General features: G+C 50.0%; 1 protein-coding gene across 1 annotated transcript in view; it reads right to left on the reverse strand.

The window, feature by feature from the left end:
• Window positions 1–1,980: 1,980 nt before the first annotated feature.
• Window positions 1,981–24,744, reverse strand: part of CDYL2 (chromodomain Y like 2) — a 182,393-nt gene continuing 159,629 nt past the window's right edge. The window contains exons 3-7 of the mRNA XM_060130786.1: window positions 24,516–24,733; window positions 15,182–15,354; window positions 6,646–6,856; window positions 4,698–4,841; window positions 1,981–2,139 (exon numbers count right to left, since the gene is read on the reverse strand). Coding sequence (XP_059986769.1) covers window positions 1,981–2,139; window positions 4,698–4,841; window positions 6,646–6,856; window positions 15,182–15,354; window positions 24,516–24,733 — 905 coding nt within the window. The remainder of the gene's footprint in view (window positions 2,140–4,697; window positions 4,842–6,645; window positions 6,857–15,181; window positions 15,355–24,515; window positions 24,734–24,744) is intronic.

The following is a 24,744-nucleotide window of genomic DNA, read 5'->3' on the forward strand; positions in this document are numbered from 1 at the left end:
GAAGTTATCTGTCAAGGGTGAGGTCGTCTAGGGCCTTTGGTCTCAAAGGAAAAGACAAACCCAAATTGAGATGTGACAACAGGTATTTGGGCAAAAGCAGGTGTTTCCCTGTAGAAACTCCCCATCGTCTAGGTCTGTAGTTCCTACAGGAACCCCCATGGAGCAAGGGGAGGGTACACAGGACTTCAGCCCCATCTTCCTCTGGCTGGATTCAGCCAGGGTGGCTGCCCCCCAGCCGAAGCGAGAAGAAAGTGAGACATGTTCTCTTCCCTGAGCCTCGAGAAGTCATGGGGAAACTCAGAAGGAGAGAGGCTTTCAACAGAGGGAACCAAGACCATCTGGAGGACGGAGAATCCAGGTAAACTCAGGTTCACTGTTTAAAGGCCTATGTCTCTAGTTCTGCTATAGACAGTCCACCTGTTCTCCGAAACACAAAGCTCAGGGCCATGAGTCCTCTCCACCTGCCCAGTCTAGTGCATCCAGCTGCCTTCAGGAGAGGGAAGAGGACCAGAAAGGGAGAGAGAACTGTAACAATGACCCTCCCTCCCCTCAGCTGGCCTCCCCTCCCCCAGCTGTGCCTAACTCTCACTGCCCAACTTTCTCTGCGGAAGGGTCAAGAGGGGCTGGTGACTAACAGAGGGTACTAGGAGGAGACGGGTGAACAGAGGTCCTTGAGGACACCTGGCGGGGGGATCAGGTTCCCGCCACTCTGGGAACCTAACTTTCTCTGGCGTTTGACCCTCATACAGAACATGGTCCTGTCACTTCTCTGCTTGAACTCTGATGTCTACGTTCTCCTCTCCAACCAAAACCAACACCCCAAACCAGAACCCCTCCTTCGCCACAGCTGATCCAGGGACTTTGGGCTGATGGTCTGAATACAAATGCTGGAGCCCCGCTGCGGCCCACGCGCCCTGGGACAGGAGGCCTCATCCCTGGTTACTGCTCCATTACTGGACCATTCAGGCGGGAAGCCCCATTTATCTCCTTAAAGGGAGCAGAGTGAAGAGAAAACTCTTCCATGATTTCTCCCAAGAGCAAGTATTCACTTGTCATAGAACTGTTTCACACGCAGGAAATCTGGGGCAGAGCTATTCCTTTTATTCACAGAAATCCCGTTTTCATCTCTCTGAATTTTATTTCTACGCGGTTCACTGCTAGAATGTACCAAATGGCGTGAACCTTGTACGGGATTTGGTCCAGGGCAGTGTGAAAATAATATCTGTGTGAACAACAGATATCATAATATATAAACAAAAATAAATAAGTTAAATAAGTTGGGTGAAAAAAAAAACATTTTCCTAGTAGTTATGTGTTTGCAAAACTAGCTTTACATATAATACACATAAATTATCAGAATTTCCACTTACATTGTTTTAAAAATATATATTTAACAAAATGTTCCTAAATGTACAATATCTGGGTTTATAAATCACTCAATTGGTTTTAAGACCAAGCCCTAGAAGTCACGCAGATGTGCATCAGAGAGGAGACTGAGGCTGGATCTACACAGTCGTTCTGCTCATGGGTCTAGAAATTCCCTAAGGTTGGTCGTCCCGTCACTGGATCTGTACTTAACCAGACAGAGCCATGGCAGCCAAGTTTCCAAATCAGAGGCACTGTGTAGACACAGCCTGAGTCAGAGGATGGGGAAATGGGTCTTCCCCTTCCTGGACCAGGATGGTGCATTTCAGCAAGTGGGGAGAGGACAAGGGCACCTGGCAGAGGACTGGGAAGATACAGCCCTCGATAGCTCTCCAGCCAGTTGGGGTGGGGACACAGGGGAGGCCAAGTATGCTGCGTTTCCCATCGTTACACAAAACCAAACCAATGAGGAGCAACCAAAGGACACGAGGAAATGGACACGACCCTAGGTATAGCGAGACACCTTGACAGACTCCTTGGCCGGGAATACACTGTGCTCTGATTTCTGAAACACAGGACAGAGCTGGAAGTCACCTGCCCTTGAGCACTGGGCCCTCAGACTTCATAAATTTTGTCCTGCAGGTAGCTGAACAGGGAATCCAGGCCTTTGGAGGAACCCCAGAGCTGTTTGAGCATGAGGCATTCTTTCTCGTTCACATCTTCAAGCACCGACTTCAGGAAGCTCCGGACGAGGCATTTCGACTCCTCCAGCACCTGGAGGGAAACACACAAGCCTCATTAGCCTGGCGCCAGGGACTCTGCTCCAGAAGGATGTACTTAACCTCCTCATGTCCAAAGCCAGAGGAGGTTGCCTCCTCTGGTCCGGGGCTTCCCAGGCCTCTGCCCTTGGCAACGGCCAGGAATGGACTGCAGGCATGCTGAGACGTTGAGCCCTCAGACCTTGGGATGGCTGAGTGGGACCCGCATTAACCTCAACTGCAGGAGTGACACTGACATATACTCAGAGTCACTTTCTATGGATGTCATGAAAAAGTTTGGGAAATACTGCTTTCACCTCCCCATGCTACCTAACTTAAGAATGGCTGGGATCACAGAGTAAGATAATGAAATGAACTAATGGTTGTCAAAGTATCCGTGGGACCCACCCTGACAGCAATGCCCCTTGGTCAGCTTAGTAGTTAAGAGTAGTAGTAATAAAAGTAGCAATCATTGTAATAGTAATAACAATTGCAGTAATTGTAGCAATGAGCAATAATAGTGGGAACAATAGTAACGCTATACTATTATAGCGATAACAGTAATGTTAGTGGTAGTAATAATGGTAACAACACCATAGTATTATAGCAACAATAACAGTAATGCCAGTGGTCGTAATAATACTACAGTATTATAGTAGTGATAATGGCTGATATTAGTAATATGATAGCAATCACGGTAATAATAGTAATAATAACCATAATCATGAGTAAGAACAGTGGTAGCAAGCACAGTGATTAGAATAACAATGCCACTACCACCACTGTTAGCCGATCGGCTCTACGATAGGCACTTCTGCATTCTTTTATTTCTTCCTCAAGTTAACTGCGCAACTAGGTAGCCGTCTCCGCATTACAGATGAAAGATGTGAGCTCAGGAAGCGAAGGTGCCCCGAGCCGCCTGATGGGTGTGCCCTGCCAACGCCTGGCTGATTCTGCAGGCTCCACGCTGCCTCGGCCTGGCAGAGGCATAGGCGGAAGCCGGGCGTCCGAGCATCCTTCCGCTGGCCTCCACCACCCTCTGTGGACCTGGAGGCTCTGGTCCTCAGTCTCACAAAGCGCTTTCCAACAGAAAAAAGCAAGACAAGAGCTCCCTTGCTCAAGCAGGCTGGAAAGGGGCAGTGATCTCCCTCAGCTTGGGCTGGAGGCGAATGGGTGGTAAGAAAGGGCTGGCAGACCAAGGGTGCCTCTGTCCTTCCAAGAATTGCTCTCCTGGGGTCGTGGGGTAGATTCCCATCTCAGGTGAATCACCCCAAAGCTCCTGAATTCATACCTGTGGGTGGGAGAGGTTTCCTTGCAGTATTTCTTCAAAAGCCGCTTTCATCTGAGCACCTCCACTGCCCAGAGACCAAACTCCTCAGTGGAGCCTTGGGGCCTTTCTCCTCCCCGCCTTTTCAGTCTTACCATCCCTCAGCTAGCCCCTGCACCTGCTCACACCACCAGGAGCCGCTGCCTAGACTCCACGCAGGGTTTTGGACTCTTGCGGCCTCACTCACACCGTTTGCTCCGCTGACAACTTCCACCCACCTCTCTGTGCAGCTGACCCTATGTCACCAGTCATCCCCGTTTGCCCAGGCTCACGGGGTTTCCTGGGACTCGAGATTTTTGGTGCTGAAACCAGGAGAGTCTCAGGCAAAGTGGGACGAGTTGGTCACCAGAATCATCAGGAAGATTAAAAGAGAATTCACATAAAGGGATCAGCGAAGTGCTTGGCCCAACAAGGCTGTACCCTCCCCACCCTGCCACCGTCACTGGGGCCAACAGGCTTCCAGGGGGCAGAGCTGACACACAGTAGGTGCCCAGTAAAGGCTGATGAGGCGTATCAAGAGGGGAGTGGCAGCCGGGTGCAGGCTCGGGGTAGACAGGGAGGAGAGGGGTGCTCACGGGTCAGCCCCACAACCCAGCCCAGCATCCCTGTGACGGTGAAGCACAGAAAGCGTCCGGGGCTGCTGCTCCCAAAGCACCTTCCTCGTTTCCCACTCGGCCCCTTCTCCACCTTCAACAGGGTGTTTCCACACAGCGCTCAGAGAGACTTTGACGAGATAAAATCGACACAATTCAAACCCAGTGTCTCCGCGGAGGTGTTATTTATTTATCTGTTTTTCAAGGTGTCTTCAGAGTCGAACCGGTTACTACATGTGCCAAGCACTGGACAGGCAGGAGAGATGAGGTACCAGGACAGCGGAAACCACTTTTTCTCATCTCTCAACTGGCTTCACACCCTCTGTCCTTATTTGTCTTTGCTTCTCATTTCTTTGAAAACCATAGATGATTTGTATTTTCGTGCATGTTTAGGACTTTCTTTAAAGGCAACCCTTCTACCCCAGGGTATAAATCTCTTCTGTGAGGTTTTCACACTAGAGCTGATGGGGAATATCTAACAGTGCTGACCACCTCCCTCTGGATTTAAGCTGTCAGCACCGAGATGCGGCATCTGTTAAATCACGTACTCCCTGCGTGACCTCTGGCAAGTCGGTCACTCCCTTCCGGCCTCGTTGCCCTCACCTGTAAAATGGGTCTACTGCAAGGACAGGGCACAGAGACTCGGGAACTCACCACCGCGCTGCAGGAGGCCATCTCCTTGACCCGCAGCATGACCTCTTGGCTGAACGTGGTTGGCCAGAAGACCTGTGACACCAGGCCTCTGCTGCATGCCTCCTGGGCGGTGAGCTTCCGCCCGCAGAAGAGCATCTCGTTGGCCTGAGAAAGCAAAGGCAGGAGAAGGCTGAGAGCTGGCATGCCTCCAAGCCTGCTCACGAGCCCGCCTGCTGTGCGCAACTGTCCCGGCTCCCAGAGGCAGCGTCCTTAACTGGGGGCCAAAGATGCTCTGGGGGCTGCTTGCACACGCCTGTGTCTACATGCGTCTTTCTGCACAGAGGGCCCACAGCTTTCACTGAATTCCCCTAAGAAGCCATGTCCCTGCAGGGGCTCCGCCTGCAATACCCACTTCCCCCCCCCCCCGCCCCCGTCTGGTGGCAGGGCTGCAGGAGGAGATGTGTGTGGGCTGGGAACAGTTCACAGCTGATACCCCTTCCTCGGTGACTGATTCGGGGATGAGCGGATGAGCCACCCGAGATATTAAAGCTGTCTGTGAGGTCTCCAAGCTGGAGAGGATGGGGAAGACACTTCCTCCCTCTCTGGTGGCTTAAGTCACAGAGCCCAGGGCCACCCGCTGCTGTGGAGAGGGACGGGCTGCCAAGACAGCAGGGATGGAGAACAAGAGCCCTGCCGGCGCTGGGATTCCTGGGCGTGACACCCCCAAAGGAGGCTCTACTGCTGGACCTGCCAGTTACGGCAACCGTTAAATTCCTTTCTTCCCCTCTTTAAGCCAGTTAAAGTGTTTCCATCACCGGCAGCCAGAAAGGTCCCGAGTAAGACCATAATCCCAACGCAGAGAGGCGCACCCCTCCCAGTGACCCGGGGCTGTGCATAGGCAGTGCCCAGGTACGAAGGGCAGAAACACCTCCTGCGTCCTGCCGTGGCCTCTGCGCCCCACCCCCCAGAGAACTTCCCCTGACTTTGAAGTGTGCAGCTGTTGTACACGGTCTGGGAAAAGCAACGTGGGAAAGGTCCCGGGCACAGACAGAGCCCAGCGCAGTCACCCACTGACACCAACAAATGACTCTCCCGCTGATAATTAGGGCAAGATGGTCACGGTCCCTCCCCCACCGCCTTCACACAGCAGACAACCCAATCCCTTCCCTGACTGCCGTCCACCTGCCTCCCCTGTCCCTCCCTTCCCGGCCCTGCAGGCTTAGCCACTCTCAGATGGATGTTGAAATGTCAAGCTCTCCCAGCCTCTGGATCTGTGCACGTGCCTCCCCTTTTGTTCTGGTTGTCACTGGAGGGTCATGATGACCCAAGGGACAATCTTTCACGCCCGAGGAGCAAAATTTGTCCGGTCGGTAATAAGCCTGTGGATGCATTCGGCTGGACGTTTGAAGACAAATACGTGTCACTGAACGTATTCAGAGACACCGTCTCAGGAAGGAGGAATGCGAGGAAGGAACCCAGTAGAAGGAGCCCACCAGGACGCAGTCGGGGAGAACACGTCTCAATCAGCAACATTCTTGGAGTTTCAGAAATGATCGAAATGAAAGAAAGCGATAAGGCTGTACAAGGTTAACATTTTTGTGACCACGAAGGAATCGGGCAGAGCACAGGGGCCGAGATGAAAGGGGAAAAGCGCCTGCTTCCGGGGCTCTCTGGCTGCCCCGTCTTCCTACCACTGCTGAGACGGTAAAGCCGCGGAGAGCAGCCCCAGCTCCCGAGTCTGAATGGCCTTGCAATCCACCTGCTGGGCCTGCTGCATAGACACTGGCTGGCGGCAACCCTGGGAAGGCAGAGGAAGCTGAGACGACCCCCAGATTCCACAGGCCAGGAGCACCCCCGGGACTCGACCCACATGAAGGGCTGTATCCTAAACCCAGGACAGAGGAGGGGTGCTGTGGGACCCAAAACCCATGGGTCGCAGGGAAGGACCCGCCGCAGAGAGGAGGCTTACCAGTGCGACACCCAGGATCTGGGGGAAGGTATAGGAGGAACAGCCGGCGGGCGTGAGGCGGATGGTGGCGTAGGGGGTCTGAAACCAGGCTTTCTCGCTGGCCCACACGATGTCGCAAAGCGGCAGGATGGAGGCTCCCAGGCCCAGCGCGGGCCCGTTGATCGCCACCACGATGGGCTTCTTAAACTGGATAAAGGCCTTCACAAAGTCCCTGGGGAAGAGAGAAGACCCCCCCATTTAGCCGGTGAGCAGGCCTGCCGAGACCCACGGACACCTTGATCCTGTCGAGGTGGAGATAAGCTTCCCCAGGTGCTGGGAAGCACCCACAGATCGTGAGGGAAGTGGGTGCTCAGCAGGGTCTCATTCTCCCAGACACCGAGCCGCAGAGCTGCGGGCACAGGCGTGGCACACTTAGTGGGCGGTACCAGATTTTCAGAGGGAAACTCATGGGGTGATCACGGTTTGCCCAGAGGGCCCCAGGTCATGCTCATTGTCCCAGCACTGCACCAGGCTACCCTGTCCTTCCACCCCCTAGATATTGACAAAGTGTAAATATCCTTAAGGAAGATCGCTTGAATGTTAAGGTTCTGAACAGAACCAAAAGGAGGGTGTTACAAGGAAGGGTACGTGAACTCAAGGAGAGAAGGAACATTCTAAGGGCACTGGTGAGGGTGGAATTGGTGGCTTTGAGAGGATGAACCTCTTATTATTCGAGGTGCTCCAAGTTTGGTCTAGTGGTCACCCTGGGTGATGCTGCAGAGGGCATTCAAGCGTCAGACGGTAGGCACAGGTGGGGATTGATGACATTTAAGAATGCTTTCAAGTCCTAGGATTGTCTGATTCTGAGTTACCTAAAGACATGCCAGACTCACCCGGGGTGGATTCAGAATGCTGACAAGGGTCTCTATATTTGGGTGGCTTTGACCAAAACTGGGGAAGGATGCTGGGCTCCCCTGGAGGTGTGAGGCACCTGGCACCATGCCTACGAATTAGGCGATATGCTATCTCCCTGACCTTCCGCGTTGAGCAAGGTTACAGGGTGCATCTTTAATATTAAACAGAGACGCCTACAATAAACCTCTACTTCCTTGCCTTAGAACACTTTTCACCTTTCCCTTAGTTGCTGTATTAAGGTCTATAAAATTTTAACATTCATGTGGACACAGAGGAAAGATCCAGGATGTCTAGCAAAGCTTGCGTCCCTCATTATTCTCAGGTGGAAGATCGGAAACTAACAAGAACTCACAAGAATAAAATCCAAACTCCTGACCATGACCTTGGTCTGCCTCTGCTTACCTCTCCAGACTTATCTCCCGTCTCTCTCACCCCTGTTCACTGTGCAGGAGCTGCACCGGCCTTCTGAGAGTTCTTGGAAAACGCCACTATCACAATTTGCAATTATCCTAATTATTTGCTTGCTTACTTGAATTCTCCTCCCCCTTTAGTTCCTGAAGGAAACTCACAGGTCTGCCTTGGGCACTGCTTGGTCTCCATGCATACTGGAATTAGCACTCAGTAAACAATCTCCCAGAATGAGAGCAAAGACTGCAGATGTGTAGCGGTGACGCACGAGCTATTCACCAGACCTGGTTTCCCTTCCCTCTTCTTCCTGAGGCTGCAACTGGAACACGGTCCCCAGGCTCCCTTGCAGTTGGCTGTGGCCCAGGAAACAAGTGCTGGCCGATGGGATGTGAGTGGAAACCAAGTACACACTTCCGGGCCTGATGCAAGGAAACCTCCCACCACACAGCCCCCCAAGCCCTCTCATCTTGACAAGCTTGGCAGTCTTGGAAGACCTTTGTTGAGCCGCAAGATGGAAGGAGTTTGAGTTCCTGAGTCACCACTTGGAGGACAGGCATGGGCTGATCAGCAACTTCTGTTCTAGGTTCACATATATGTGAAGTAAATTTCTATCACAGCTGAGCTGTTACATACATTTGGGGTTCATTTGTTACAGCAGCTAATACTTAACTAATACAAATGTCGAGCTGATTTATCCCTTCTCAGTTGATACTATTCCCCCCGAATTCTTATCGAAAGATGTGGGTATCACGGTGATATGCTGGGATCAGATTGAACTGTGAGAAGACTGCTTAATATTCCACTGGGGTAGGGGGTATCTTAGGACCTACACGTTGTCATGAAAGTACACGTCCAGGCTTGAGACGTCAGATTTCCTGACATCCGTGTGATTCTGTGAGTAGATTCTCTGTGAGGTATCTCAGTCACTGCTGCCCCACTGTGGCTGATCCCGGAAGGATACTGCTACCCAGAGGGAGACCTGGCACCACGGCCTTCTGAGTCCTGGTTTTCCAGTGGCCCATTTCCTGGCTTGACTTTCTAACTTCATGGCTTCAGTCACTGGTTTTAACAAGTGCTTTTTACCAAATGCAATTTGGAGTCTGCAGGAGATGTGGGGCTTCCTTGTAGGGTCCTTGGAACCACAGGGTTTGGGTATTTTTAACAGATGTTCTACTCCTAAATGCCCTCATATGATTCCAGGATCTTGGATCTCAGAGTTGGGAAGGACTTTAAGAGGCATGGAGCCATATGACAAACCCACAGCCAACATCGTCCTCAATGGTGAAAAACTGAAAGCATTTCCACTAAGATCAGGAACAAGACAAGGTTGCCCAGTCTCACCACTCTTATTCAACATAGTTTTGGAAGTGTTAGCCACAGCAATCAGAGAAGAAAAGGAAATAAAAGGAATCCAAATCGGAAAAGAAGTAAAGCTGTCACTGTTTGCAGATGACATGATACTATACATAGAGAATCCTAAAGATGCTACCAGAAAACTACTAGAGCTAATCAATGAATTTGGTAAAGTAGCAGAATACAAAATTAATGCACAGAAATCTCTGGCATTCCTATACACTAATAATGAAAAATCTGAAAGTGAAATCAAGAAACACTCCCATTTACCACTGCAACAAAAAGAATAAAATATCTAGGAATAAAACTACCTAAGGAGACAAAAGATCTGTATGCAGAAAATTATACGACACTGATGAAAGAAATTAAAGATGATACAAATAGATGGAGAGATATACCATGTTCTTGGATTGGAAGAATCAACATTGTGAAAATGACTCTACTACCCAAAGCAATCTACACATTCAATGCAATCCCTATCAAACTACCACTGGCATTTTTCACAGAAATACAACAAAAACTTTCACAATGTGTATGAAAAGACCCTGAACAGCCAAAGAAATCTTGAGAACAAAAAATGGAGCTGGAGGAATCAGGCTCCCTGGCTTCAGACTATACTACAAAGCTACAGGAATCAAGACAGGATGGTACTGACACAAAAACAGAAAGATAGATCAATGCAACAGGATAGAAAGCCCAGAGATAAACCCAAGCACATATGGTCACCTTATCTTTGATAAAGGAGGCAGGAATGTACAGTGGAGAAAGGACAGCCTCTTCAATAAGTGGTGCTGGGAAAACTGGACAGGTACATGTAAAAGTATGAGATTAGAACACTCCCTAACACCATACACAAAAATAAGCTCAAAATGGATTAAAGACCTAAATGTAAGGCCAGAAACTATCAAACTCTTAGAGGAAAACATAGGCAGAACGCTCTATGACATAAATCACAGCAAGATCCTTTTTGACCCACTTCCTAGAGAAATGGAAAAACAAAAATAAACAAATGGGACCTAATGAAACTTCAAAGCTTTTGCACAGCAAAGGAAACCATAAACAAGACAACAAACAAAAGACAACCCTCAGAATGGGAGAAAATATTTGCAAATGAAGCAACTGACAAAGGATTAATCTCCAAACTATACAAGCAGCTCATGCAGCTCAATAACAAAAAAATAAACAACCCAATCCAAAAATGGGCAGAAGACCTAAATAGACATTTCTCCAAAGAAGATATACAGACTGCCAACAAACACATGAAAGAATGCTCAACATCATTAATCATTAGAGAAATGCAAATCAAAACTACAATGAGATATCATCTCACACAGGTCTGAAGAGCCATCATCAAAAAGTCTAGAAACAATAAATGCTGGAGAGGGTGTGGAGAAAAGGGAACACTCTTTCACTGCTGGTGGGAATGTGAATTGGTACAGCCACTATAGAGAACAGTATGGAGGTTCCTTAAAAAACTACAAATAGAACTACCATATGACCCAGCAATCCCACTACTGGGCATATACCCTGAGAAAACCATAATTCAAAAAGAGTCATATACCAAAATGTTCATTGCAGCTCTATTTACAATAGCCAGGAGATGGAAACAACCTAAGTGTCCATCAACGGATGAATGGATACAGAAGATGTGGCACATATATACAATGGAATATTACTCAGCCATAAAAAGAAACGAAACTGAGTTATTTGTAGTGAGGTGGATGGACCTAGAGTCTGTCATACAGAGTGAAGTAAGTCAGAAAGAGAGAGACAAATACTGTATGCTAACACATATATATGGAATCTAAGAAAAAGAAATGTCATGAAGAACCTAGGGGTAAGACAGGAATAAAGACACAGACCTACTAGAGAATGGACTTGAGGACACGGGGAGGGGGAAGGGTAAGCTGTGACAAAGTGAGAGAGAGGCATGGACATATATACACTACCAAACGTAAAATAGATAGCTAGTGGGAAGCAGCCGCATAGCACAGGGATATCGGCTCGGTGCTTTGTGACCGCCTGGAGGGGTAGGATAGGGAGGGTGAGAGGGAGATGAAAGAGGAAGGAGATATGGGAACATATGTATATGTGTAACTGATTCACTTTGTTATAAAGCAGAAACTAACACACCATTGTAAAGCAATTATACTCCAATAAAGATGTTAAAAAAAAAAAAAGAGGCATGGAGCCCAATCTTCCACTTGTGCAGAATCCCCTCCACAGCCTCCCGAGGACGCATCATGGCCTCTGCTGAACATTCTCAATGAAGAGGGTCCCTCCCTATAAAGGCGCCTCCCTGCCGAGGCCCTTATGTGGGCCCCTCCGATGCTCCTATTTGCTCTGCTTCACCATCCACACGACAGTTCTTCCAGAATTCACCTGGGCCCTCATGACTTTCCAGAAGCTTCCCCTCCCAGACCCAGAGACTTTCATGCTATTGTTTCCAACCTGAGCTCTGTGCAGAGGCACCAAGGACCCCCGAGGAGGGCTAAGGGGCCCAGGTGTGCTCAGCTCCGACCCTCCACCCCCAAGCTCCCCTGTTTCAGTCCAGCAGCCTCATGAATTCATTTCCTTGATATAAAAATGTGATGCACAGACCGCTCTCCCCATCCTTTTCCTCTCACCTCAAGCAGGAGATCTCTATCGCGAGGGCCCGCCGGATGTGGGAGCCGGACAACACACAGGATATTGCATTACAGACACTGCCGCTCAGATAGCTGATGCTGGTCTGCGTGGCGGGGCTGCGCTGGGGAGGTGGCTGGCCGTCTTCCCCCCGCGTCAGAGTCCCTCAGGCTGACACCAGCCCTCGCTTCTCCCTCCCAGGCTGATGTGGCAGAAGGAGCAGGAACTTTGGGGTCTGAAAGACTTGGGGTCAAGTCTCAACACTGCCCCTCACTAGTGGGGAGACCTCGGACAAGTTACCCAGTCTCTGGAGCCTCATTTTGCTTCCTGGAAAATGGGAAAGCCAGTGGGGGTGTCCACAAGAATTAAATGTGATGGTCCACCAGAGGCACCAGCACACTGCCTGGCACACAGGCCACTGTTATCACGGTCGGCGCATCGGCTACGGAGGGTGGACACAGCTTTCACTCCATTCCCAGTGGTCTGTAATCTGCTCACCTGGCCTGAAGGAGACTCAGCAAAATTCTGCACACGGGGATGTCTGGATTTCACCTGGAGCACTTGGCAACTGTGACCCCGTTATCCAGTCCCTTTAACCGGAGCCGTACAGTGCAGCCCTCCCACTGCCAAAGTTCAGAGCCAAGGCAGCCGGGACGGGGCCTGTGAGCACCAGGTACACATGGTGACAACCATCCTGGACCGCCCCCGGAAGCCCACTCCATAGACAGACCCAGGCTTAGCTAGAACTTGCGGCTGGAAGTAACACGAGTAACCATGAAAATAATTCTTTACACTTATTCTAAGTACTCATTCTGGGCCAGGCACGGGTCAAGTATTGCACACAAGTTATCTGATTCCTCTTTGTCCCAGCAGCCCGCCAGCAGGCCACCACATCCCCTGTGAGGAGTTCAGGTGAGGGCAGCCTCTCATCCAGGATTGGGCGGACGGCTTTGCTTGGATCCTGGATAGAGGCGTCTTCGGAATGAGTCATCTGAGCTCTTCCCACATCTGCCAGTCCATTCAGCGAACATCTGCAGAGGGAACGCAGCGTCCCGGGCCATGTGCACGCATGTTTTCTTTACGAAACTTTGAGGATGGGAAGGGAGCACCGCTGGGGGTACTGTGGCTGCGTGGCCCAGCCGACAGCGTGTGTGTGCCGGGAGAATTGCAAGGGATGCCCGCAGGTGATAAGGTCCTGTGGCCAAAATATGTCTCAGCCATGCCAGATTGTGAACGAAGTTCTTTCACAAGAGACTGCTCAGACAGTAAATACGTTAACGTGTCTGGAAAATCCGCAGGAGTGCGGACAGAACTCGTTTATTGACAGAGCCCCTTGCTCGCGATGCTGCTCTGGAAAGCTACAGAACAGTCTTTGGGGAAGGCTTCTCTGCACTGTGTTCCTGAAACTTCTGGTGCGCTCAGTCAAGGTGCAGAAGCCTCTTGGTTGGTACGGGGCGGGGGTTCTCAACCCTGTCTTCATATTAGAAACACCGAGGGAACTTTAAAACCCCCACATCACACACATTAACTCAGAAGCTCCTGGAGGGACAGCCGAGCAGCTGGGTTTTGGAAAAGCTCACTGGGCTGGGAACTGGTGGCCCAGGGGACACCCCCACTCCATCTCCCTGGGTCCCTGCCAGCCCACGAACTAGGAAACTCCGCTTCCTCTGCCGCCTTTCCCTTTGCTCTGCCTAAGAGAAACTCTCCTTCCTGAGGAGATGGCAACTGTCTGAGCTCCACTGGCTGCGTTTCTCCAGAGATGAGGCCATGCGTTCAGCATCTCCTCCAGTTTGGGACTGCAGCTAATGCCACCAGTGAAACTCGTAAACCAGGTGAAGACTACAGCCACGACTTTGCTCAGGCCACAGAGGTAGGCGCCCCATCTCTGACAGTCCCATAAATGAGGAGGGACGCTTATGGGGGACCCTGCTGGTCCCCTCACTATGTGACAAGGTGCCTCTGAAAGGACACAGCCGAGTGGAGCAAAGAACAAACCACCGTGTACATGGCTGGGCTATCTGCACGTGGGCAGCCCGAAAGCAGCCTGAAACCACGCCGCCTTTTCTCATAACTGCCTTCAGGTAGCCCACGTCTCTTCCAGCAAGAATTCTGCCACAGGAAGTGCACAGGGGTTTTAGAGCAAAGATTCTAGGGGATGCTTCCCCCTAAAGAGGGACTCGGAACCCCACGTGTGCAGGCGTCCCTGTGTCACCTCTTGGAGGCTCTGCATCGCCTGGAAGCCTCCCTTGCCTGTGGGAATCAGCTTCCGGGAGACGCTGCCAAAGCCCAGTGAGACTGGAGGCCACAGAAAATCCCTAACATGCGGCCGGAGGCTCCACGACTCCACGCAGGGTAACTGCTCCTTTTCAAGGGACCAGGAGGCATCACTGAACCGTGGCTTGTCTGAGGACCACATGAGATGCAGCAGTGGGCGTATGTGCCCTTCCCAGGATGGAGGACCCGTGACACCCTTGCTGGAAATCATGATCACTTGCTTTTGACAAATGCATAAAGAATGGGGAAATAACTACCCTTCAGTGTCCCAGAGGAGATACTGATCTTTGGGATTGGATGTCACCGCGAGGATCCCACTTTTTGCCCCAAAGGCAATAAGACAGTGGGGGAAACATTTCCCACCCCATTGGATCTGCATACACACAGCTCCCCACATCCATCCTTCTCCCCAGGGCTGAGCCATGTCAGCTCCAGGAGGCAGGGACCCCCAGAAAAACAAAGATTTCACCATCAGGCAGAGGGTGGGAGTAGTGTGTATAATACTTGGGCATTACCAGACACTGGGCTTAATATAAAGAAATAAAATCTCTTTTTGATCCAAAGAATAAAGTGGGATATAACCTAGAGTGTAGAAGCATCCCTAATTTTGGCAGGAAGACACTGGATGCCCAGTTAAAATCTGAATTTCAGATAAACATCAAATAATTTTTTTAGTACATGTATATCCCACGTACTGCATGGGCTGGGATATACCTATGCTTTAGAAAATGTTTCATTGTTTGAAATTCCAATTTAACTGAGCAGTCTGTATGTTTTTTATTATTCATTTTTTTGGCTGCACCGCACAGCATGTGGGATCTTAGTTCCCCAACTAGGGATGGAACCCGTGCCCCCAGCCATGGAAGCGTGGAGTCTTAACCACTGGACCGCCAGGGAAGTCCCTGAGCAGCCTGTATTCTTCAGTGGTAAACGTGGCAGCCCAAGGCAGGTCCCCAAGTGTTTGAACATGAGCAGGGCTCACCTGATGGCCTCTGCAATCCGGGTGCTCTCCTTCCTCCGGTCACTGGACAACCGGCCAATTAGGTAGGAGTAATCCAGGCCACTGCAGAACACGCTGCCCACGGCGCTAAGCAGCAGCAGTTTGCTGTCGTCCGTGGCCGCGTTGCAGAGCGCGCGCCGCACCTCCTTCATGATCTGTGGGCAGAGACGGATTTGCGGGGGTGAGTGTCCATTTGTAAGCCAGGGGCCTTCAGACCTGTGCCGACCCCTGGGCGCAGAGGCCAGTCAGTCTACTCGGCCTGCGCAGGGAGCCTCCCCTGAACACACGCCACGTCCAGACCAAGCAATGAAACGCCAAACCAGACACGCCGCACCATCCCGGAGGCAGCACAGAGCGCTAAGGAGGTGCCAGTGGGGTCACTGGCTGCAGACTCGGAAGCCTGGCGTGGAGCCATCTAAGCCCTGGTAAATCTCTGCAGATCTTCCTCCAGCGTTCGCTTGTTTAGCCCTTTCCGAGGGGTGGGAAAATACTCCTGTGCACAGCCCAGGTGAGGTATGTTAGCCAGCACTAGAAGGCCCGGTTTAATTACACTCTTCCTTACCCTAAACTCCACTAAGATGCTCACGTGGCTCATAGGTGGCACGTAGGAAGTGGGCTTTGGCAACAGACCCATCACGTTTTCCAGGTGCTGAGGAAACTAACCATTCAACACGTGTTCTGTATCCAGCTAAACCATCATTCAAAGGCAAGGGTAAAGAGTAGGCATTTTCAGTTAAAAGAGTATCTGCCACCCTTAGGCCCTCACTGAAAGAACTAAGAAAGGATGCACTTCAAGAAGAAGAAAACCATGTTCAGAAAGAAAAACTGACATGTAAGGAACAGCAACCGGCACAGAAAGTGGAGAATGTGTTAGGAAATCAATATAAGAATTGACTGTAGGGCTTCCCTGGTGGCGCAGTGTTGAGAGTCCCCTGCGGGTTCGTGCCCCGGTCCAGGAGGATCCCACGTGCCGCGGAGCGGCTGGGCCCGTGAGCCATGGCCGCTGAGCCTGTGCGTCCGGAGCCTGTGCTCCGCAACGGGAGAGGCCACCACAGTGAGAGAGGCCCGTGTACCGCAAACAAAACAAAACAAAACAAAACAAAAAAAGAAAAAAGAGAAGAATTGACTGTAAAAATCATCATACTGATAATGGCTAATTGGAAGCTGGGGCTTTGCACAAGGTAGAACTATAGCCTTAGGCAATAATATTGGGTTAGATGACGAGAGTTAGGGCGTGCCGAGGTTATGTGTCTGGGAGTGGTGCAAAGGGTCATGATCACGTTTAGGCTCCGCTACGTGTACATAGCTTAAGGAAAACTTCTTAAAAGTACGTGAATTACAACTAACGGCTGCAGGGGAGGGGCAAAATAAAGAAAGCTTCATCACTCAATCCAACAGAAGTTAGGGAAGCAGGAAAAATAAGTGCAAAAAATGCACGGTAAGAAAAAACAAGGCATTTCCTTGCCTGAGTGGAGCTGACAGTCCAACAGGAGAGACAGTAAAGGAACAGGCTTTTAAAGGATTGTTATTCATTATTCAAAAGGCAGAATCACAGGGTATAGTGGGGAAATTTTATGAGAGCATTGTTTTTTAAATTGTACTTTAAATGACACACACCCCTGCCGCCCCGCTTAATTAAGCACTTAAGAGGGGTCAGGGATTGCGTCTGTTAACTTCCATGTAACATTTTACTCCAAACAAAATTCCTGTAAGGTAGGGAATGGTATCCCAATCTTGCAGATGAAGCAAGGAAGACTCAGAGAAGGGAAGTAAGTGGTTCAAGGTCACCAGTAAGAGGCAGAACCAGGATGCAAATCTCACCCGTACGTCCCTTCTCTGTCCATGACTGCACACTGTAGGATGATTTAAATAAATGGATGAATCTTTGTGGAAAAAACACCAGGCCTAGACGTCAATCTGAATCACGACTCTCGGGGTCTGAGCTCTGTGAGAAGGACGGGAGAAGTACTTTCCGCTCTTAACAGGGGATAAGCCACAGATACTCACTTTGAACATCAGAAAAGCTAACAGGCCACTATCATGTGGGTCCTTTAATCCATCTGACTCCAGAAATAGACACACTCTCACCTAGATATGAACTCTGTTTCTCCGAGAGGCAAAGAAAACCCTGCTCTGAAGACATGAGCTGCACTTCTGCGTGTGACTCTCCATGCGAGGGCACACGTACTTGTCAATTAGTAAAAACAAAATCAAACACGGCGGCTGCCTCCTTTACGAATTAAGTGGAAAGTGGCTTTGTGTTTTCTTCATACAACAAAAGTACATACTACATTTTTAATTTAAAAAAACGTATATATCTAGTTAGTATGCCCTTCCTTTGCCTTTCTCGTGTTGATAATCCAATTTGGACTGATGGCTAAGGTGCCACCTTCTCGAAGGACCACGCCCCATCCCACCTCCTATTTTATAATGTAACTGGTGTGTTTAGAGTAAAAGGTTCTAAAATTATTACACACTCCTTTGCCTTCTTAAACAGAACACATGGCACACGTGTAACTACCTCTCCAGGGCAAGTGCTACAGCCTGTAAAGGAGCAGTCCCCTCAGAGGCTCCCAGGGCATGCTTCTGTTACAAAAGGGGCCAGACCGTGGTGCATCTGGAAGTCCCAGGTCCGTTCTGGAGATTCACTGCCCCTGCTCTGCTCTTGCCAGCCACTACCTGCTCCTGCGTGAGTGTCTGCTAGAGAAAGCATGCTCCTCCCTGCCACTTCTACCTTTCGATCTGCCACGGGTTGGAAGCAGGTGACCAAATCCATTAAAAGCGGGTATAGGGATTCTCTGGTGGCACAGTGGTTGAGAGTCCGCCTGCCGATGCAGGGGATGCGGGTTCGTGCCCCGGTCCAGGAAGATCCCACATGCCGCAGAGCGGCTGGGCCCGTGAGCCATGGCCGCTGAGCCTGCGCGTCCGGAGCCTGTGCTCCGCAGTGGGAGAGGCCACAACAGTGAGAGCCTCGCGTACTGCCAAAAAAAAAAAAGGGTATAAAAAGGGAGCAGACCAGGGTCCCTCTCTCTCCTTCATCTTTACTTGCTGAACCCAGTCACCCAGGGCCCGTCTCAACTGCGACCACCCTCACGAAGGCCTTCCCAAATACCGCAGACAAAATGCCACCCCCTCCTTCCCCTGACACCCCAAGTACTTTAAATCCCTGCTCTGACACTTCTACAAACTCCCTGGTAGAACGGGTGTCTCCTTACTTTTTCCTGCCTCCTTCCTGATTTAAACCCCTGTGACAGGCAGCCTCTAAGGCAGCTGGTATTCACACCTGTGTGCAATCCCCTCCCCTCGAGTGCAGACAGGACCTAGTGACCCACTTCTAACCGAGAGAATATGGTAAAGTGATGGATGCCCCTTTCAAGAGGAGACTAAGATACAAGATGACGACAGCTTGTCTTGGCTGTCCTCTTTTTTTTTTTTTTTTTTTCTGGCTGCACTGCGAGGCTTGCGGGATCTTAGTTCCCCAACCAAGGATTGAACCCGAGCCCCAGCAGTGAAAGCGCCAAGTCCTAACCACTGGACCACCTGGGAATTCCCTCGGCCGTCCTCTTTTGCCAAACCTCTTTCTTGAAGCTCTCGGTCCAGGGGATGCAGGCTGCCATGCTGTGAGTACCCCTGTGGAGAGGCTATGCCATAGTCCATGGGGAGTAGCCAATGACAAGGAACTGATGTCTCTGGCCAGTGAGGACCTGGGACCTGCCAGCAGCCAGCTGGAGGAGCCTGAAAGTGGAGCCTCCCCCATCGAGCCTTCAGGTGAGACTGCAGCCGCAGCCAACACCTCAACTGCAGCCTTGTGGGAGACTCTGAGGCAGAAGTACCCAGCTAAGCCAAGCCAGCACACTTGACCCTCACAGACTGTATTTGTTGTTTTAAGATGCTAAGTTTAGGGCAATGTGTTATGTGGTAATATAACAAATACCATCCCTTAAGAGTTTAAATAAGGGCTTCCCTGGTGGCTCAGTGGTTAAGAATCCGCCTGCCAACCAAGGTGACACGGGTTCGATCCTTGGTCCGGGAAGATCCCACATGCCACGGAGCAACTAAGCCCATGCGCCACAACTACTGAGCCTGTGCTCTAGAGCCTGCGAGCTGCAACTACTGAGCCCACATGCCACAACTACTGAGCCCAGGTGCCACAACTACTGAACCTGCATGCCGCAACTATGGAGCCCACATGCTGCAACTACTGAAGCCCGTGCACCTAGAGCCCACGCTCCGCAACAAGAGAAACCACCGTGATGAGAAGCCCACAAACAACGAAGAGTAGACCCCGCTCACCACAGCTAGAGAAAGCCCATGCACAGCAACGAAGACCCAACACAGCCAAAAAAAAAAAAAAAAAGAGCTTCAATAAAATAGTATTCTACTCATCTGTTTAACCCTATAACACCAGGAAACTGTGCATGTAACAGAATTTAATAAATGTTTGTTGGACCGAGTGAATGGTACAGTGTTTACCTCCTCAAGAAGTTGAGAGTCTAATGGAGGCAATCAGACATTTCACAAATTACCACACAGCTACACATACACTGATAACTGGGATATGTTCCAGGAGGGAGAGTGCAGAGGCCATGAGAGACAGACATAATCTGGTCCAGGAGGGGAGGGAAGACTTCCCTGTGGAAGCGGTGGCTGAGCTGAGATCCTTAGGAACAGCAAGGTTCAGCTAAGCCAGGAGGGAAGGAAGGCTGCTTTAGTCAGAAAGACAGGCATGTACAAAGGCCCTGGGGCAGGTGTGAGCATGAAAGAAAGCCAGGGTGACTGGAGTGCAGCAAGAGAAGAGTGGAAGTCCCAAATCCTTTCCTGAGATTCACTGCCCCTGCTCTGCACTTGCTAGCCGTGTGATGTGAGATGAGGCTGGAGGGTCAGAAGCACCAGCCTCGCCAGCAACATTAGTTAAGGGTTTTGATTCTTATCAAGAACCATCAGGAGCCATTGATGTCTTTGAAGTGCGCGTGTGTGTGTGTGTGGGGGGGTGACTTGATTGTATTTGCATTTCCAACAGATCACTCTGTCTTCTGAAGAACGGATGACAGGGCAGGAAACATGACAGTGGGCAGACTTGTTAGTAGGTTATTACAATAGTGCAGACAAAATAGCTAGTAGTGTGGACTCTCATGTTTGTGATGGAAACAGAAGGAAACATATGAGAGCTATTTAAGAATGAACTGGCTTGCAGATGGTGTGGATATAGCAGGTATGATCAAGAGGGTGTGAGGTGTGCCCCCGTGGAGGGTGGTGATCTGTCTGCCGAGGCTGGGAGCCACCAAGAAAACCAGGAGCAGAGTGAGGGCCTGAGGTCCTCTCCTAATGGGAAAGTGAACGAGCTTTTAATCACCAAGACTCTGGACAATCTATTTTTCTGGCTCTTTCCTTCAGGGGCATTTTCATTATCTTCCTGGCGCTTTGCTATATTTCAGACAGGAGAAATATTACAACACACCTGCTGGCCTCAGAATCTAGTTAATACACCCAGTAATGTGTGAATTTCTGCCCATGAGGCCGATCCAGCCAATGTCGCATATACAACTAGAAAAAGAATTCAGTTATGACTGTGAAGGAGGCCTCCTTCCAGTCCCTCCATGAACGAGCAGGGCTGGGCCTGCTGGTGGCTGTTAAGTCACCTCCGTTTCATCTTAACAATGATAGGAACATTCACTGAATACCTCCTAGGTGCCAGGGACTCTGAGAGCCTCTTTTGCAGATATTATCTCTAATCCCACAGGGAAGATACTGTATAATTTCTGTAAACGAGAATGCTCAGAAAAGGAAAGTAATCCCAAGGTAACAGAAGAGGTAAATTAGTGGAAGGAGGGTTCAGACCCGGTCTGCTAGGCTCCTGCGCTAACTCTGTACCCCTCCCTAACACCACCTCCTCATTTCAACAGGACCTTCATTTCGGGGCTACTTTACCCAGTTAGCCAATTTATCCATAGAGTCAATCCACTTTGGTTGCTGAGAGAGCTGAAAACACCCGATCAATGACTGTTTCTCCGTCTTCCTCCTGTTCTGTTACTGACAGACACCAGTTAGGAGTTAACCCCCTAATTAATCAAGCCCATGGCTCGGGAGGTGAGAACCCGGGCACCTTAAATCACTTGAATGCCACACGTTTCTGTGATGAGAAGGCAACAGTTAGTAGACAGAGCTGCTCCAAAGAGACAGAATGAGCTGGGAGACTTCTCATTTATTCGGTTTATCAGAGGAAAATACTGCGCCTTTTTCAAGCACGCTTTTTATTTTTTTAAAATACATTTATTTATTTTTGGCTGCGTTGTGCCTTCATTGCTGTGCGTGGGCTTTCTCTAGTTGCAGCGAGCAGGGGCTACTCTTTGTTGCGGTGCGTGGGCTTCTCATTGCAGTGGCATCTCTTGTTGCAGAGCACGGGGTCTAGGCACGCAGGCTTCAGTAGTTGTGGCCCGTGGGCTCAGTAGTTGTGGCTCGCAGGCTCTAGAGCACAGGCTCAGTAGTTGTGGCACATGGGCTTAGCTGCTCCGCGGCATGTGGGGTCTTCCTGGACCAGGGCTCGAACCCGTGTCCCCTGCATTGGCAGGCAGATTCTTAACCACTGTGCCACCATGGAAGTCCCAAGCACCCTTTTTAAAAGTAGTGAAGCAGAAAAAAAATCTAAGCAGAATCGGTCTCGTGTGAATGTTTCAGGATGAGCTTAAAATAACAAGGCTTCCAGGTGTATAAACATGTGAAGGGCGGCCTTTGGGGTAAAGCACAGACCCCAGCCTCTGAGTCCTACGCAGAGGTCTACACAGCAGAGAACCCTGAGGTGGTTCTGCTGAAGGTGGAGGGGGGAGAGACCCCCAAAACACCATGCTTAGAAGAGGGGCAACGAGCAACCAGCAGCCCCCCCTAACTCCACAGGCTTGAGCCGCTCTCTTCCCTCACAGGTTGACAAGCATTCCTGACTGTCACCCCACAATCCCGAAAAAGAGTCACAGTCTATGTAAATCATAATGACAAGACACGTGATTTCAAGTTCAAGGACACAGCACCTCCCACTCCACCCACTTCAGGGGCCACCCTGAGTGCACTGGACGTACTGGGCAGTGCCAGGCCACCTAGCCATCTCCATCTGGCTGGGCGGCCACTCCTTGACTGTGTCCCACCTAAAAGAAAACACACCCCTGTGGTTCACCCTCCAGGTCTGCATTGCTATGGTGGACACTGGAGTGCAGGATATCAAGGGACAGGAGAAGGGGGTTTGCACTGAACTGTCTTCAATGGGCCAGGCGCTGGGCTGAGGGCCAGGACAAAAGGATGGGTGAAAGTGGTGAGGGCCCTGCCCTCCTGAAGCTCTGTGACCCCAGGCCTGTTCAGTTCCCTAGGCCTACCCTGTCTCCTCTGTAAGAGGTGGATCATAATAACCCTACATCAGAAGGGGACTGGTGGGATGAAATGGGATAAAGAGCAAATATAAAGCCTGAAGAGCCACTACTAACCACACCATGGTCGTTTTTGTCATTGATCACTCTACGCCCTGCCCAGGTGGTTCCAGTTGGAGAAGACTGCTTAGATGCATGTTTTCCTACATTTGCACCGTTAACAATCTCTTCATTGCTCCCTACTAAGTATCCCATGTTCTGAATGGTGTTGTCTACCTAACTGCCTTAAGCATTCCCTGTTTTCCTGTTTTATTCATCTAAGACATAAGTAGGATTAGCATTTTAAAAAGTAATAGAGGGCGCTTCCCTGGTGGCGCAGTGGTTGAGAGTCCGCCTGCCGATGCAGGGGACGCAGGTTCATGCCCCGGTCCGGGAAGATCCCACATGCCGCGAAGCGGCTGGGCCCATGAGCCATGGCCGCTGAGCCTGTGCGTCCGGAGCCTGTGCTCCACAACGGGAGAGGCCACAACAGTGAGAGGTCTGCGTACCACAAAAAAAAAAAAAAAAAAGTAATAGAGGAAAAAGATAAATTGGACTTCACCAACATTTTAAAGATTGTATATCAAAGACTACTATCTAGAAAGGAAAAAGACAACCCATAGAATGGAAGTATCATAGCTCTGATAAGGGTCTAGTATCCAGAACAGACAGAGAATGCTCAAAACTCAACAACAACAACAACAAAAATCCCATTTTTAAAACTAGGCAAAGGATTTGAATAGACATCTCTCCAAAGAAGGTAGACAAATGGCCAGCAGGCACCTGAGAAGATGCCCAACACCATCAGTCACTAGGAAAATGCAAATCAAAACCACAATGAGACAGCACCTCACTCCCACTAAAACGGCTATAATAGAAAAGACAGACAATAATAAGTGCTGACAAAGATATGGAGAAATTGGGACCTTCACATACCACTGGTGGGGATGTAAAATGGTCCAGCCACTGGGGAAAATAGTTTGGCAGCTCCTCAAAAAGTCAAATATGGAGTTACTATATGACCCAGCAATTCCATAATCAGGAATATATCCAAGAAAACTGAAAATATATGTTCACACAAAAACATATACACAAATGTCCATAACGTTATCTTTCATGATAGCCCAAGGTGGAGACAATCCAAATGTCCCTCAACTGGAGAACTAATGGACAAAATGTGGCCTATCCACACATGGAAGAGGAATGGAGCACTGATCATGCTACCACATGTAGAAAGCCCCAAAACACCGTGCTGCGTGAAAGAAGCCAGTCATGGAAGACCATGTACTGTAGGATTCCATGCACACAAAATGTCCAGAATAGGTAAATCCAGAGAGACAGAAAGGAGATTAGTGGTTGCCGGGGACCTGGGCCAGGGGGAGAATGGGGTGACTGTTAATGGGCACAGGGTTTCCTTTGGGGGTGATGGACATGTTCTGGAATTAGTGCCGATGGTTGCACAACCTTGTGAATATACTAAACACCACTGAATGGTATGTTTTAAAAGGGTAAAATTGATGGCATGTGAATTACATCTCAATTAAAAAAACTATAAGCGAGCTGAGTGAATATAATTCCATCTAAAGCAAAGAAATCTGACATGCTGATTATAATGCAGTCTCGCTGGAAAAGCCCAAGATATGATGCTTGGTTTCTGGGGCTAATACTGACTACTTCTGGGACCACAATCAGTTTATTGAATCTCTCTGTTTACCGAGGTCTTCATCTTCAAAATGGGATAATATGGTTACTGGTCGTAAAGATCAGACGGATAACGTATGTAAGGTGATCAGTAAATGGGGTCCCGCGGTCAAGTCTGCACAAGTGTCGGCTGTCTCCATCCACTCCTGAGGGCACAGAGAGAGAGCCAGCGCCCTACCGTGACTGCCTCAGAGTGACACCCACCCCCCATCCTGGCCCCTCACCTCAGGGGTCAGCGCGTTGTTGTCCGAGGTCTGGCTGGACAGCAGGATGTGCGTGAAGCCCTCTTCCTTCCGCACGACAATGTCCCGAAAGCGACAGTTGCTTTCGTTCTGGCGGACGCTGTACCTGAGCCTCTTGTCAAAGACGTAGTCCTTCTCCGCTTCCAGCTTCCTCTTCACCGAGCTGTGCAGGTTTAGTCCCCCGTTGGTCAGAGCAGAGCCTTCCAAAATC

Source organism: Lagenorhynchus albirostris, chromosome 19 (assembly GCF_949774975.1).
Source record: "Lagenorhynchus albirostris chromosome 19, mLagAlb1.1, whole genome shotgun sequence".
Taxonomy (NCBI): domain Eukaryota; kingdom Metazoa; phylum Chordata; class Mammalia; order Artiodactyla; family Delphinidae; genus Lagenorhynchus; species Lagenorhynchus albirostris.